At 39.9% G+C, this 16,303-nt stretch overlaps 1 protein-coding gene across 2 annotated transcripts in view; it reads left to right on the forward strand.

Annotated features, from left to right (window-relative positions):
* The first annotated feature begins 7,564 nt into the window (after positions 1–7,564).
* The window catches only part of RfC3 (replication factor C subunit RfC3), a 244,069-nt gene continuing 235,330 nt past the window's right edge, over positions 7,565–16,303 (forward strand). Inside the window, exon 1 of one of the 2 annotated variants that reach the window (XM_070088052.1) lies at positions 7,565–7,657. In XM_070088052.1, the coding sequence (XP_069944153.1) occupies positions 7,602–7,657 (56 nt within the window). In that variant the 5' untranslated portion in view covers positions 7,565–7,601. Of the gene's footprint in view, positions 7,658–8,147; positions 8,280–16,303 lie in introns of those variants that run through there. The other variant, XM_070088053.1, reaches the window with a different exon arrangement.

Here is a 16,303-nt window from a genome sequence, read left to right on the forward strand (position 1 = left end):
CCAAAGATTATGATACTGACCCATTTTTTAAAGTGGTGAGTGTCTGATGGAGGTCGGAGCAGCTTAATATCCCCATAAGGTGTACTAAGTAGATCATTAATCAGCTCTTTATTCTGTTCCACAAACACAAAGTTGTGTGTGTTTTTCCTAAATTGGATCCTTGAGTTAGGATGCTTGTTTACAGCTTCCATTAGCCATGCACACTTAGCAGGCAGCGGGGTGTTGTCAGGGAAGTTCAGCTTAACACATTCTTCCTTTGAAGAAAGACTTCTTGCAGCCTCTGTGCACCAAGGACGTTTAGTATCACATTGTGTACGAGTCAAGTGAGTCTGACTACGTCGACGCTCTAGCCCTTTCTCACTTTTTCTCTTTTGTTTACTTTTAAAGGTCTGGAAGCTATCTTCATTTCCATCACCTGCAGAAATAGGTTCCTCTATGACAGTTGCCATGTTTGCCAGTGATGATATCTGGTGTAAGACTCACAACACAAGAATTCCTCGCTTATCTTTCCCTTATAGCTTATGCAAGAGCAAATATTCACTACAAAGTCAGAAGTCCAAAATAGATCACAGGACACAAGTGCTCAAGTTCAATGAACACCTCCAACCATACTCAACCCAGACCACCACCACTCAATACGACACACACCCCACCAAAAACACACTCAGAGACCTCTTGTATGTGTGTTAATAATATGGTACATATTTTTATTATTATTTTTTTTTATTATCACACCGGCCGATTCCCACCAAGGCAGGGTGGCCCGAAAAAGAAAAACTTTCACCATCATTCACTCCATCACTGTCTTGCCAGAAGGGTGCTTTACACTACAGTTTTTAAACTGCAACATTAACACCCCTCCTTCAGAGTGCAGGCACTGTACTTCCCATCTCCAGGACTCAAGTCCGGCCTGCCGGTTTCCCTGAATCCCTTCATAAATGTTACTTTGCTCACACTCCAACAGCACGTCAAGTATTAAAAACCATTTGTCTCCATTCACTCCTATCAAACACGCTCACGCATGCCTGCTGGAAGTCCAAGCCCCTCGCACACAAAACCTCCTTTACCCCCTCCCTCCAACCCTTCCTAGGCCGACCCCTACCCCGCCTTCCTTCCACTACAGACTGATACACTCTTGAAGTCATTCTGTTTCGCTCCATTCTCTCTACATGTCCGAACCACCTCAACAACCCTTCCTCAGCCCTCTGGACAACAGTTTTGGTAATCCCGCACCTCCTCCTAACTTTCAAACTACGAATTCTCTGCATTATATTCACACCACACATTGCCCTCAGACATGACATCTCCACTGCCTCCAGCCTTCTCCTCGCTGCAACATTCATCACCCACGCTTCACACCCATATAAGAGCGTTGGTAAAACTATACTCTCATACATTCCCCTCTTTGCCTCCAAGGACAAAGTTCTTTGTCTCCACAGTACATATAATGATATAATGGATGGTACAGGCGAGGTCTTACACCTTATCACAAATTACAAAGATGAAAAGAGAGAGAGAGAGAGAGAGAGAGAGAGAGAGAGAGAGAGAGAGAGAGAGAGAGACAAAGTAGGTAATATTGAGCATAAAATTAGAATTCTGACATACATCACATTAAACATGAGGTTCAAATTCAATGATAACTTCCACTTGAGTTAGTTCAGGCTACTGCCACCTAATGTACCTCACTGAAATAATAATATAGCAGACATCACAATGAATGCTGAAGACAACCTCTTACCCCAACCATAGATTGTAAACAGTATTACTAAAAAAAAAAAAAAAAAAAAAAAAAAAAAAAAAAAAAACAAACAAAAAAAAAAACTAGGTAATGTTACAATGACAATGAGATAAATCACTCTGGTCGACTTCCTTGGTCCATCCTGGGTAACTCACACGTTACTATGTTATACATGTATGCAAGCATAAGTGTGCAGCTGTAGATAGATGAACCAGTACCTAAACAATCTCACTTACACACGCGTTACTATGTATGACAAGTGTTACCAAGTACACCAAGTGTACACTTTATCACTTAGAATACACTTTTGTTGATGTAAATATAGGTGAGAGTGGTACACCGCTGGTCGTAATAAACACACTGAACTTCTCAAGGTCACACACTAGGCCCAGCTTCTGGAGTTACCAGCGTTTTAATGTGTTTATTATGTGTCAGTGCGTGTCTGCAGTCATTAAATTGGTGTATCAGAAGTTAAACACTACAATCCAGTTGATCAAATAGTCTAAAACAATTTACACAATGTATAACTAGAAGTATAATGATTGCAAATTGTTACTATTACAATTTTAACTAGGCGCTAGACCCACTAGATGAGATGGCAAGGAACATAGATGTTAACAGGCTGACTCTTGCTTAACACAGTTGAAAGGTAACCGAATTACTCAAGTAAGAAAGTATTCATGAAACTGAACATTATGCAGCAGTAAGCTTGTTCACAGTAAAAATACAAAGCATAAGTTACACACTCACACCACAGATGAACACTGCAATTTGAAATATTACTGGGAATTTAGCAGTAAAGTTTCAGTCTGAACGAGAAAATGTATTAGAAAACACAACAGATTTGATTTAGATTTTGCCACCGAAGTGGCTAGTTTATTGTGCACCCCATATCCATCCTGTGGACGGTAGCGCGAGAGCATATGGATACACAAAAGGCCTAGGAACTAGGCCCCAAAGGGTTAACAGGAATACATATGGATTTATATCTACATATCTATAGTTCACTTATCTGTTACAAGCAAATTTAGGAAATTTGCTTAGTATATCTGGTATCTTATTTTCATTAATAAGATATCTTGACATGTCACATAGGTTATTATACTGTCTGTCTCTGTATTCCTCAATAAGTGGACAATTAAGCACATAGTGTTCAAGAGAGTGACCATATGCCTGATCACATAATTTACATTTAGTTTGATCATCATCTGTGTGTCTCCCAAACTGCCAGAAGTACTTGTAACCAAGCCTAAGCCTGGCCACTACAACATCAGTCAGTCTGTTCACATTGCAAGTTGCTCCATAAACATACTTATCTACGTTCATGTTATCATAGTGGGTTATAGATCTACTCAGGCTTCTAACTGCATTCCTATAACAATCATTTTCATTATTTACTTCTCTCCTAATATTATTCCTAATGCTAGACACAGTTATACCAAAGTTATATTCTACATTCTCCTTCTCGATACTCTTCTTGGCTAACATATCAACTTTATCATGAAGGAGTAATCCAATGTGTGATGGGATCCATAGCAATTGTACATTAATTCCTTTGTCCCTAATTTTTGAGTATCTATACCTGGCTTCCCCAATGAGCATGTTGTTGGAGTCATTATATGAGTCAAGAGCCTTCAGTGATGACATAGAATCAGTAATGATGATAGAGTCAAGCTCAGTGTCATAGGTTAGCTTTAGCGCCATTAGGATTGCAAACAATTCAGTTTGCAGTGTAGATGCCCAGTTGTTAATTCTTATGCCTAACTCAACAAATTTATTATCGTTCTTAACTAGGGAGGTGGCAACAAGAGCAGATGCAGCCCTGCCAGAAGACTCCTGTTTAGATCCATCAGTGTATATAACTTGTGATAACTTGTTACTACCAGCTAGGTGAGAAATTTCTTCTTGAGCAGTTGCTCTAACAAGAGATTTAAGGAAGGGATTACTAGCAATGAGCTTCTTGGGAGGGACTTGTAGGTATGTGATATTAAATGAACACATCTTCCATGGAGGGGTGAAATGCTCTTGTTGCCTACAGTGATACAGTTCATGTAGGTTATAAAACTTAATGCAATTGCACGTTTTCACAATCCATTTAGATCTGTGTGTATTTACCTCTAGACACTTGGTAAGATTCACTGTGACAGTGTCTGGTTCGTTTCTCAACATTCTAATACCGAGTACAGTGTTAATTTCAACAATCCTATCACTGATACTAGAAATACCAAGCTCCTTCCTCATGTTAAGAACTTTTGTAGATCTGGGACAGCCAAGAATAATCCTGAGAGCTTCATTTTGCATTAACTCCAAGGGTCGGAGAGAACTTTCTCTAGCTAATATCAACATGGGAGCAGCATAATCAATTAAGGACCTAACATAGGCTATGTACATCATTCTCACGATTCTCACATTTGCACCATAGTTGGGATTGTAGCCAGCAACAGCTTTGAGAGCATTTAGCCTAGCTTTACATTTCTTGTTTAGTTGTGGTATAGTGGATTTGTTAAAGGGTACATCTACACCAAGATATCTGTAAGTTTTAAAGTAGCTAATGATTTCACCCTGCAAATAGATGGGTGGGGGATGTCGTTTGCTTGTTAATATCTTAGTTTTAGAGGAAGATATTATGAGGCCTAGTCGATTACAAATTGCTTGAACTTCATTAAGAATGGTATTCATCTTCTTATGCCCTGTTGTATGGATCATGATATCATCAGCATAGCTTATAGCTATATGTTTAGGTGAGGCAGGTAGAGCATTTAGGAGAGCATTAATCAGAATATTAAATAGCATGGGACTAAGAACTCCTCCCTGCGGTGTACCTAAAGACATTTCTTTAGAATCACTTCTGAAGCCTTGGTAAAGGACAGAGGATACTCTATTTGACAGGTATCCTATTATCCAGCAGAGTAAGCTACCACCAATATTCATTTTGGCTAATTCATGTAGTATAACGGTTCTGTTCGCAATATCAAATGCAGATTTTAGATCAAGAAAAGTGGTAAAACTAGTAGAGGTGTGTGCAGTGAGAAAGGTGGAAATACAGTTCTGCACACTTTTACCTTTCATGAACCCATAGAGGTAGGGGGAAAGTTGATCTCTGATTCTGTAGTACAGTCTGTTAAGCATCATTCTTTCAAAAGTTTTACAAAGACAACTAGTTAAGGAGATCGGCCTAAATGTATCAGGCTGTTGGGGCTTAGGGATAGGCACAATGAGACTATTGGTCCAGGAAGTAGGAAGAACGCCCTCAATGTAACTGAGATTATACAGTGCCAACAAAGGGTTATCAGGCACGTGCCTTAGAGTTCTGAGAATATCATAGGTTATACCATCCTCTCCAGGAGCAGTTGATCGACCTTTGGTTAATGCATTATCTAATTCATACTCGGTAAAGAGGCAATCACTCTCATCAATATTTTGGCTCATAAAATTAATCAGTTTCAACATTTCTTCAGAAGTACTCTCTAAATTTTTTCTAATATGAGATGGAAGGCTTTCATGCCTGGATGTTTTGGACCAGTCATTTATGAGGTCATTTGCTTTTTCAAGAGGAAAGGGATGAGCAACATTGCCAGTCTTTTTCCTGGTTATTTTATTTATACCTTTCCAAGCCAAACTCAAAGGGGTGGACCTATTTAATCCACTAACAAACTGTTCCCATTCCTGTTGCCTAAGTTCTTCCTTTCTATTCCTTGCATTTGTTAGTGCAGCTTGGAACGTTCTGAGCAGGTCTGGGGTTCTACATTCACGGTATGCTTTACCAATCCTCCTAGCTGCATGTGTTAGATTGCGCAGCTGTGGATCATTATAGTATTTACATTGGTTTTTATTGTTATTTATAGTGGAGGGTTTTTGTTTCCTATTCCTGCCCACTTGATCTGTGAGAACACTCTCAATAGTGGTAATTAAATCATCATTAAATTTTTGTGTGCCAATGGGCTCGTAATTCTTATACCATTCATCCAAGTGGTTAATAAAGTTGTCTCTGTGTTCTGGTTTGAGAATAAGTTTCCTCCTTCTGTATTTAGCTCCTTGATTGCTGGAGATGTGATCAAGATTGACAGTTGTTAGTCTTGGGAAGTGATCAGATAGAAGATCATCAACTATGACAGAGTCATGCATCGTATATGATGTATTAAATCCAAGACACAGATCTAGTATGCCACCATATATGTGAGTAGGCTCAGTAGTGCCCACAATTCGAACATTATCATGCTCATTTAGCAATCTCACTAGTTTAGTTCCATTGGTGTTTGTTATAGACCCACCAATATTCTTATGTCTGGCATTAAAATCTCCAAGAATGATGGTAGGTTCACTATTGATGCGATCTGGTAAAGCATCAGGTCGAAGCTGGTTCGCTGGGGCATAGAGATTAAAAATGTTTATGGAAAAATCGCCTGCATATACTTTGACACCATGATACTGCATGTTAACTCGACTCTGCAAGGAAAGGAGTGAATGTGGCAAGTTCTTTCTGACATACATCACACAACAGTTGGTTGACCTTAGGTTATAAGCTGCATATCCAGGCAAGTTTGGTGGAGGTGCTCCATCTTTCAATCTACATTCCTGCAAACAGATGACATCAATATTCTTGGTTGCACTAATATGATGTAAGTCAGGCAACCGCTTCCTGATGGAAGCAATGTTCCATGAAAAGATTTGTAATGTATCCATTGTAGTGAGTTATTACAATCTCTTGCTCATAAGATGGTAAAACTATTATGCTTTGACTACAGTGTGCAGATACTTAAGAGCAAATAGCATAGTTTGTACGTCTTTATCTTCAGGACCTTTATTTTTAAGCATTTTTCGGCATTTTGGCAGCCAGTGATAAGGCAATTTTTGAAGGCAAGAGTTATGGGCTTCTTTCTCACAAATTGCTGGAAGCTGAACGGAGATTGCTGCACTTTTGACATCATCACCATGCTCAAGATCATCATCCTGATTACATATATTTATTAAACTTGTCAGGATCTGTTCAAGATGCTCAATTTTTTTCTGGAAAGTTGTTATAATATGAGGAAGGTCAGGCGAATCCAATGCCTCTCCGGAGGATGGCACTTCTGGGTTAGTGCTTTCTTTAACACCTATCACCTTAACAGGTACCATGGTTACATTAGTGTTCTCTGTTTCATCATTCATTGCAGGTAGGTCCTGTGCATCTGACTCATCTCCAATTTCCAGGGAGGTTACCTGTGTGGTGTCCGTCTGACTGTTGTAGTTGTGTGTATTGGGAGAAATGACAAACTCATCCCCATATTCAGGTGTAGCCATAGGTATCTGTAGTGGCAGACCAGTAGTTCCATATGTGCTAGCAGGGATGGCTAGCTCCTCCACAGCTGGTGTGTGTGATGGCATTCTGGTATCACCAGAATCCTTTGCAGTGAGGTGGGGTTCTTGCACACTTTGCAGAGGTTCAGTCTCAGATCTGGCTGTGGTAGGCTGGATGGCCCCATCCTCAGTTACCATTAAAGGACTGTTATCAGGTTTACATCGAAGGTTGTTTGGGTTCTGAATGCAGTCCTTGTGGGAAACTGTAACCCCAACTTCTTTACAGTTAATACACTTAAATTTTCGGCTGTCAGGGCCTACACAAAAATGGGTCAGTATCATAATCTTTGGATACCCTCTCTGCATGGACCCATCGCATCTGACTAAGTGAGCATATCATCAAGCCTAAAAGACTTAAAGGAAAATCCCAAATTATTGCCAGTTGGGTAGGTCCTGTGCCCCTCCCCCACATAATTGGTCCAGGGACTGGACTCCAAAGTTTTGATAGCTGGAATATCTGGGTGCATGGTTTACGTTTTCTAAACATCGAAGTGTACCTACCCCCTAAACGTAGGTGTTACAAATGCCAGCACTATGGCCATGTTGCAGTAGACTGTGGAATACTACATTCTTGGTGTGGTAAGTGTGCTGGGAAACATTCCACTAGTGACTAGAGAATGCACAGGATTTAAGAGTTTAGTTTAATATGTTTATTATGCACCCCATACCCATCCTGTGGGCGGTAGTCAAAAGATTACAGAGGTACATAATTGGTCCAGGGACTGGACTCCAAAGTTTTGATAGCTGAGCAAGTTACAGAGGTAATGAACTCACAATTTACAAAGGTAATGAACTCACAATTTACAAAGGTAATGAACTCACAATTTACAAAGGTAATGAACTCCAGGTAAGTCTGGTCACAATCATGACAAGTTACAAAGGATTTAAGAGTGTTCCAGAAAACGTCTTTTTAAGACACACTACAACAAAAAAGACAAGATAATTACGGTTCCTTTCAAAGTAAGCTACCTTGAGTCTAATTTTTTGAACACCATCTACCACTGATTAATATGTGATGTATAAGATTGTAATATATACAGTAGTATGATGATAATGACATAAAGTATCTGGCAGATGTTTTATAATGTTACGCGGCATTTTGGTATTATTGTTATTGTTTTGTTTAGTGTTGTTCCCGCCAGTCTAGTGTCCACTACACCATCATGGGCCTCCAAGATCACGACAATCCAAACTTACCATGGTTAATAAGTGATTATGTATTTTATATAACTAGTTAATATAAGGGAAAATACGAGCAACTATTTCAAATAGGTTGACTGTGAGTTTAAGGTTGTTATTAGATGAAATATATTGGGCCTCGATGAAATTTAAATCTTTTAAGTAACTGTAGAGGTTTCCTAGCTTGTCACCTTCAAATGTTATATTTTGTATAGTATCTGGTGTACTGTTGTAGTCTATATGCTGTGTGACTTATATAAACCAGGAACTAAACTAAGTAACAGTGTCATGAGTGGATCACTTCCCCAACAACTTATGCCTCCACCTGCTGTGTGACCCTTATGGGTCTAGCGCTTAGTTATGATTATAATTATACCTAGACCCTGGGCTGGGTTTAGGCATAAACTAAACAAGCTACAGCTTAAAGCCTCAGTCTGAAAGGCCTCTCAACTTGTCAGAATTTATTTTACAATTGCTTACCTGGAGTTTACCTGGATTATTATTATTATTATTATAATCAAGGGGAAGCGCTAAACCCGGAGGATTATACAGCGCCTGGGGGGGGGATGTGGAAGGCATTCAGGCTTAATTCGGGGAACTGGTGCACAGATCCAATTCCCTAAATCAAGAGCCACTCACCAACATCAAGGAACCTTCCTTGAGGGGTCCTGGAGAGAATTCTGGGGGTCAACGCCCCTGCGGCCCGGTCTGTGACCAGGCCTCATGGTGGAACAGGGCCTGATCAACCAGGCTGTTACTGCTGGCTTCACGTAATCTAATGTACGAGCCACAGCCTGGCTGGCCAAGAACCGACTTTAGGTGCTTGTCCAGTGCCTGCTTGAAGACAGCCAGGGGTCTATTGGTAATCCCCCTTATGTATGCTGGGACATTTACTGTATTGTCTTTTAGTGTGCTAGTGACACCCCTGCTTTTCCTTGTGGAGATGTTGCATCGTCTGCCGAGTCTTTTCCTTTCGTTGTGAGTGATTTTCGTGTGCAAGTTCGGTACTAGCCCCTCTAGGATTTTCCAGGTGTATAAAATCATGTATCTCTCCCGCCTACATTCCAGGGAGTACAGGTTCAGGAACTTTAAGCTCTCCCAGTAATTAAGGTGTTTAATCTCCGTTATGCGCGCCGTGAAGGTTCTCTACATTTTCTAGGTCAGCAATTTCACCTGCCTTGAAAGGTGCTGTTAGTGTGCCCAAATTTGACCACGAATCCCATACCTGATACATATCTTGCATTATCAACAATTATATATTCTTTTATAAACGTTAATATGCAATATAACAGATTTCAACAGTTATACCAAAATGTGAGTTGGGAAAAAATTCGTATAATTTAATATAAAAATATAATAAAAAAATACAAGTAATAATTAATAAAATGAAATCAGTATCATTTATGTATTAATATTGGTAGAATTACCGACAATAAGTTAAGTAAAAGGACACATTTGCAACTTATGTGGCATTTTATTGTGGTAACGTTTCGCTCTCCAGGAGTTTTATCAAGCCGTTACAAACAATACACGGACAAAGAGGGTATATATAGGCTTAGAGTGAGGCGGACATCAACCGAATCTTTCAGTGGGCTGCAGAAAACAATATGAAGCTCAACGATGAGAAATTTCAATTACTCAGATATGGTAAACACGAGGAAATTAAATCTTCATCAGAGTAAAAAACAAATTCTGGCCACAAAATAGAGCGAAACACCAACGTCAAAGACCTGGGAGTGATCATGTTGGAGGATCTCGCCTTCAAGGACCATAACATTGTATCAATCGCATCTGCTAGAAAAATGACAGGATGGATAATGAGAACCTTCAGAACTAGGGAGGCCAAGCCCATGATGACACTCTTCAGGTCACTTGTTCTATCTAGGCTGGAATATTGCTGCACAGTAACAGCACCTTTCAAGGCAGGTGAAATTGCTGACCTAGAAAATGTACAGAGAACCTTCACGGCGCGCATAACGGAGATAAAACACCTCAATTACTGGGAGCGCTTGAGGTTCCTAAACCTGTACAGTGGACCCCCACATACCGTTGGCCTTACATAACGTTAAATCCGCATACCGATACATTTTATCGCTAAGATTTTGCCACGCATACCGCTAAAAAACCCGCTCAACGCTGTTCGTCCGAGACGCGTCTAATGTGCGGCCTTAGCCAGCCTCACGTGTTCCGCCGGTGGCATTGCTTACCAGCCAGCCTCCGCGGTAACATCCAAGCATACAATCGGAACATTTCGTATTATTACAGTGTTTCTGGTGATTTTATCTGCAAAATAAGTGACCATGGGCCCCAAGAAAGCTTCTAGTGCCAACCCTACAGGAATAAGGGTGAGAATTACTATAGAGATGAAGAAAGAGATCATTGATAAGTATGAAAGTGGAGTGCGTGTCTCCGAGCTGGCCAGGTTGTATAATAAACCCCAATCAACCATCGCTACTATTGTGGGCAACAAAAAGGCAATCAAGGAAGCTGTTCTTGCCAAAGGTTCGACTGTGTTTCGAAACAGAGATCGCAAGTGATGGAAGATGTTTAGAGACTCTTATTGGTGTGGATAAATGAAAAACAGATAGCAGGAGATAGCATCTCTCAAGTGATCATAAGTGAAAAGGCTAGAAAGTTGCATCAGGATTTAATTAAAAAAAATGCCTGCAACTAGTGATGATGTGAGTGAATTTAAGGCCAGCAAAGGTTGGTTTGAGAGATTTAAGAATCGTAGTGGCATACAAAGTGTGATAAGGCATGGTGAGGCTGCCAGTTTGGACCACAAAGCAGCTGAAAAATATGTGCAGGAATTCAAGGAGTACATAGACAGTGAAGGACTGAAACCTGAACAAGTGTTTAATTGTGATGAAACAGGCCTGTTTTGGAAGAAAATGCCAAGCAGGACCTACATTACTCAGGAGGAAAAGGCACTCCCAGGACATAAGCCTATGAAAGACAGAGATAAGATAAGATAAGATTTTGTTCGGATTTTTAACCCCGGAGGGTTAGCCACCCAGGATAACCCAAGAAAGTCAGTGCGTCATCGAGGACTGTCTAACTCTTCTCATGTGTTCCAATGCTAGTGGTGATTGCAAAGTGAAGCCTTTATTAGTGTATCACTCAGAAACTCCCAGAGCGTTCAGGCAAAAGAATATCCTCAAGGCTAATTTGTGTGTGCTGTGGAGGGCAAACAGTAATGCATGGGTCACTAGGGACTTTTTCTATGACTGGTTACACCATGCATTTGCCCCCAATGTGAAAGATTACCTAACTGAAAAGAAATTAGACATTAAGTGCCTCCTGGTGTTAGACAACGCCCCTGGTCATCCTACAGACGTGGCAGAGCGACTTTATGGGGACATGAGCTTCATTAAGGTGAAGTTTTTGCCTCCTAATACCACTCCTCTCCTGCAGCCCATGGACCAGCAGGTTATTGCAAACTTCAAAAAACTGTACACAAAAGCTCTGTTTGAAAGGTGCTTTGTAGTGACCTCAGAAACTCAACTGACTCTAAGAGAGTTTTGGAGAGAGCACTTTAATATCCTCAGTTGTGTAAACCTTATAGGTAAGGCTTGGGAGGGAGTGACTAAGAGGACCTTGAACTCTGCTTGGAAGAAACTGTGGCCAGAATGTGTAGACCAAAGGGATTTTGAAGGGTTTGAGGCTAACCCTAGGAATCCTATGCCAGTTGAGGAATCAGTTGTGGCATTGGGGAAGTCCTTGGGGTTGGAGGTTAGTGGGGATGATGTGGAAGAGTTGGTGGAGGAGGACAATGAAGAACTAACCACTGATGAGCTGCTAGATCAACTTCAACAGCAAGAGGCCACACCTGAGAAAACTGGTTCGGAGGAGGGGAGAGAGAAATTGAAGAAGTTGCCTACTACAAAGATTAAGGAAATCTGTGCAATGTGGCTGAAAGTGCAAACGTTTTTGGATGAAAATCACCCTCACACAGCTATTGCAAGCCGTGCTGGTGACTATTACACTGACAATGTTGTGAAACACTTTAGGGAAGTCATAAAGGAACGAGAGGTACAGGCCACTATGGACAGATATGTTGTGCGAAAGAAGTCCAGTGACTCTGAAGCTGGTCCTAGTGGCATTAAAAGAAGAAGGGAAGTAACCCCAGAAAAGGACTCGACACCTCAAGTCTTAATGGAAGGGGATTCCCCTTCTAAACACTAAGACACTCTCCTCCTCCCATGCCATCAATCATCACCAGATCTTCAATAAAGGTAAGTGTCATGTAATTGTGCATGCCTTTTTCAGTTTGTGTGTATTAAAATTAATATTTCATGTGGTAAAAATGTTTTTTTTTTCATACTTTGGGGTGTCTTGCACGGATTAATTTGATTTCCATTATTTCTTATGGGGAAAATTCATTCGCATAACGATAATTTCGCATAACAATGAGCTCTCATGAATGGATTAATATCGTTATGCGGGGGTCCACTGTATTCCCTGGAACGCAGGCAGGAGAGATACATGATTATATACACCTGGAAAATCCTAGAGGGACTAGTACCAAACTTGCACACAAAAATCGCTCACTCTGAAAGCAAAAGACTTGGCAGATGATGCAACATCCCCCCAGTGAAAAGCAGGGGTGTCACTAGCACGTTAAGAGACCATACAATAAGTGTCAGGGGCCCGAGACTGTTCAACTGCCTCCCAGCATACATAAGGGGGATTACCAACAGACCCCTGGCAGTCTTCAAGCTGGCACTGGACAAGCACCTAAAGTCGGTTCCTGACCAGCCGGGCTGTGGCTCGTACGTTGGTTTGCGTGCAGCCAGCAGTAACAGCCTGGTTGATCAGGCTCTGATCCACCAGGAGGCCTGGTCACAGACCGGGCCGGGGGGGCGTTGACCCCCGGAACACTCTCCAGGTAAACTCCAGGTAATACTAGTGGTAGTAGTAGTAGTAATAATAGTTGTAGTAGTAGTACAACTACTACTACCACTAGTATTACACCTCACTCTAAGCCTATATATACCCTCTGTGTCCATGTATTGTTTGTAACGGCTTGATAAAGCTCCTGAAGAGCGAAACGTTGCCACAATAAAATGCCACATAAGTTGCATTTGTGCCATTTTACTTAACAGTATCAGATATGAACTGTGCAACATAAAACACTTAATTTTATAAGAATTTTAATTGTAATTTTTTTTTTATTTTAGGGTCACTATGGTTTCCTATGGCTTAGGGCCATACCATGTCTCACTCCAGTCTTGCCTCCTACACCCCTCTTGTCTTTGCTCACATTTCAGCACACACCAGAACTGAATCATTAATATACCACTATTATTACATTAATTGATTGCCTCCCATTCCCCCTCATGAGGGAATGGGAGGCAATCAAGTTTGATCCAAGAAGAGGGATGACTGATTCATTTCCTTGGATCAAGACCCCTCCACCAACATCAGGTCACCTTAAGGAAAACTTTACCAAGAGATTCAAAGAAGGAAGGATGGGAGAGGGGGAGGGGGAGGGGCAAAGAAACTATTCTAGCTACGACTCAGTCTTAACAATATATATTTCTTATGTAAGGGTCATTAGTTCTAGGTCACCTTGCTCAGTCACAGCAGCTATTAAAATATAAACAACTAGTTTTTCACAATAAGTTTAAAGCTCTCTTCATTCACTAATTTTAAGTGTTAGGGTAAATGTCCAGGTACACACGGTATAAGATTTGCTGTTTTTAGGCATCCTCAGTCATGGTTTCGCATATGATTTCGGTCAATATTTACATTAGCTACTTGATGGAGCAGAGTGATAATTTGTAGTTTACAGTGTGTAATATTAATTGGGTTTTGTAATGGACATTGTGCTTTAGTGGTGCAGATTATTATAATTTTTAAGGTTAGGCTTGGTTAAGTTTATTAGATTAAGTTTTGCTGGGTTCTGACACAACCCATCCCAAGCTAACCTAGCCTGAATTAACCTAATGTAATCAAATCTAAACATAAACTAATCTGATAAATAATTATTCCACAGTGGTACTAACATTATTGGCTGTTACTGCGGCCAGCAATAACAACCTGGTTTATCAGGCTCTGAGCAACCATGAAGGCTGGTCAGGGACCAGACCATGAGGGCATTGATCCCCGAACACCCTTCAAGTATACTCCAGGTATACAGGAATAATTTCTTAATGGTGAAAGCTCATGTTTATGAAAGTTGTGAATTGTGTTATAAAATGTAGTCACATAATTTACATTTGTGCAGAAAATGTTTATACAGTAGGGCCCCACTTATATGGCGGGTTAGGTTCCAGGCTGTCACCGGAAAGCAGACATCGCCGGAAGGCAGAACACCATTTTTTTCCATTTATAAACGCAAATAAATGCCAGACAACAAGTTTACACTAAATTATATTAAGTTAGTAATAGAACTAGGCATTAAAAACACACAAAGTAAAATACATTCACAGTAAATTCATTACTTATCTTAAAGTATTTGTAATCTTAATGTAGGGAGAGAGGTGAGCAGTACTTATTTGTAGGAAGTCAGGTGCAGGTAGCCCAGGTGTAGGTAGCACTGGCTCCCTGTCTCATACTTAATATACGATATTTAAAACATCCCAGAGAGGTAAAATGCACATAGTACACTCATTATTTACCTTAAAATATGTGTAGTCTTAATATAGGAAGAGAAGTGAGTAGTATTTATTTGTAGGAAGGCAGTGTAGGTAGCCAGTAAGTGTAGCCCGCCTGGGCTACACCTACCGGCTACCTACACTGTGGGCCAGAGCCATATTATTAACATCGACATGCCTTGTTCACTGAATTTAATAATTTCTAACAACTACCTTTAGATGCCATCATAAACGAAGGTAGAGGTAATGAATAATTCATGCCGAAAATTGTAAACAAAAGCGGAGTGGGGGAGTGACTGGGCCAAATGCAGATTCATACACGTTTTCTCTGATGGCTAAGCAGAGAAAACATAATGTCCTTCTGCCCAGCTGCCACACAGGTCCACAAGTATTATTATCAGAGTACATATAAAATATGCAATAAATGCCAGACAACAAGTTTACACTAACTTATATTAAGTTAGCAATAGAAATAGGCATTAAAAACACAATAAAAGGTAAGATACACACAGAGTACACTTATTACTTACCTTAAAATATTAATATTAATGTGTGAGAGGTGAGTGGCAGGGCGTTTATTGAATAAAATCAGAATGACACACCATGATCCTCTAACTTGGCACTTAAAGCAAGAGGCTTATGACTTCTCTTTTTATTACAGCTAACCTTAGACGCCATCGTCAATGAGAGCCAACTAGTTAATGAAAGAGTAAACGAGAGAGAGAACGAAATACAGAGTTGAGACAATGTAAAAACACAAACCGAACAGGTAGTGGATGATCACTTGGTCAGATGAAATAAATGCGTATTAATATGTGTCTACTTTTAGTTCATTCACATATATGTTTGTAAGAGTTTGCAAAACATTTACCTCAATATTTTTTAATTATAATAATAATTACCTCACAATACAAATACTCTTACATTGTGTACAAGTTGTACAAGTTAGTTCAGAATAAACAAACAGCAACACACCATTTTTAGAGTGAATGAAGATAATAATATTGATAATAATAATAATAATAATAATAATAATAATATTATTATAAAAAAACTAAACCCACAAGGGTCGTGAATTGCTATATATAGAGTAAAGGCATACGAAAAGAATATTTTTCTACAGTTATCCCCCAGAGTTTGACGAGAGAAAACGTAATTCTTCCGACACTACCTACACAGCCGCATTGTAAACAAATCTCATATTTACGTCAATTTTTATTCTGTGAGTGTATGTATCATGTTTATATGCTATGTAATGGGTTTCATATAGTATAATTTTGAGGAAAATATCATAGATGGATTAATGAAAATGCCTATATTGATGTAAAATAAGACATTTAGTGTGCCCAAGAGTGATTATTATTACGTAGTATTGGCATCATGAGTAGAGAGAGACTTAGTGATTTTAATGTGTACCTGCACACCAGCACAGTGTGTAAGTATATTT

The sequence above is a fragment of the Cherax quadricarinatus genome, chromosome 23 (assembly GCF_038502225.1).
Source record: "Cherax quadricarinatus isolate ZL_2023a chromosome 23, ASM3850222v1, whole genome shotgun sequence".
Classification (NCBI taxonomy): Eukaryota; Metazoa; Arthropoda; class Malacostraca; order Decapoda; family Parastacidae; genus Cherax; species Cherax quadricarinatus.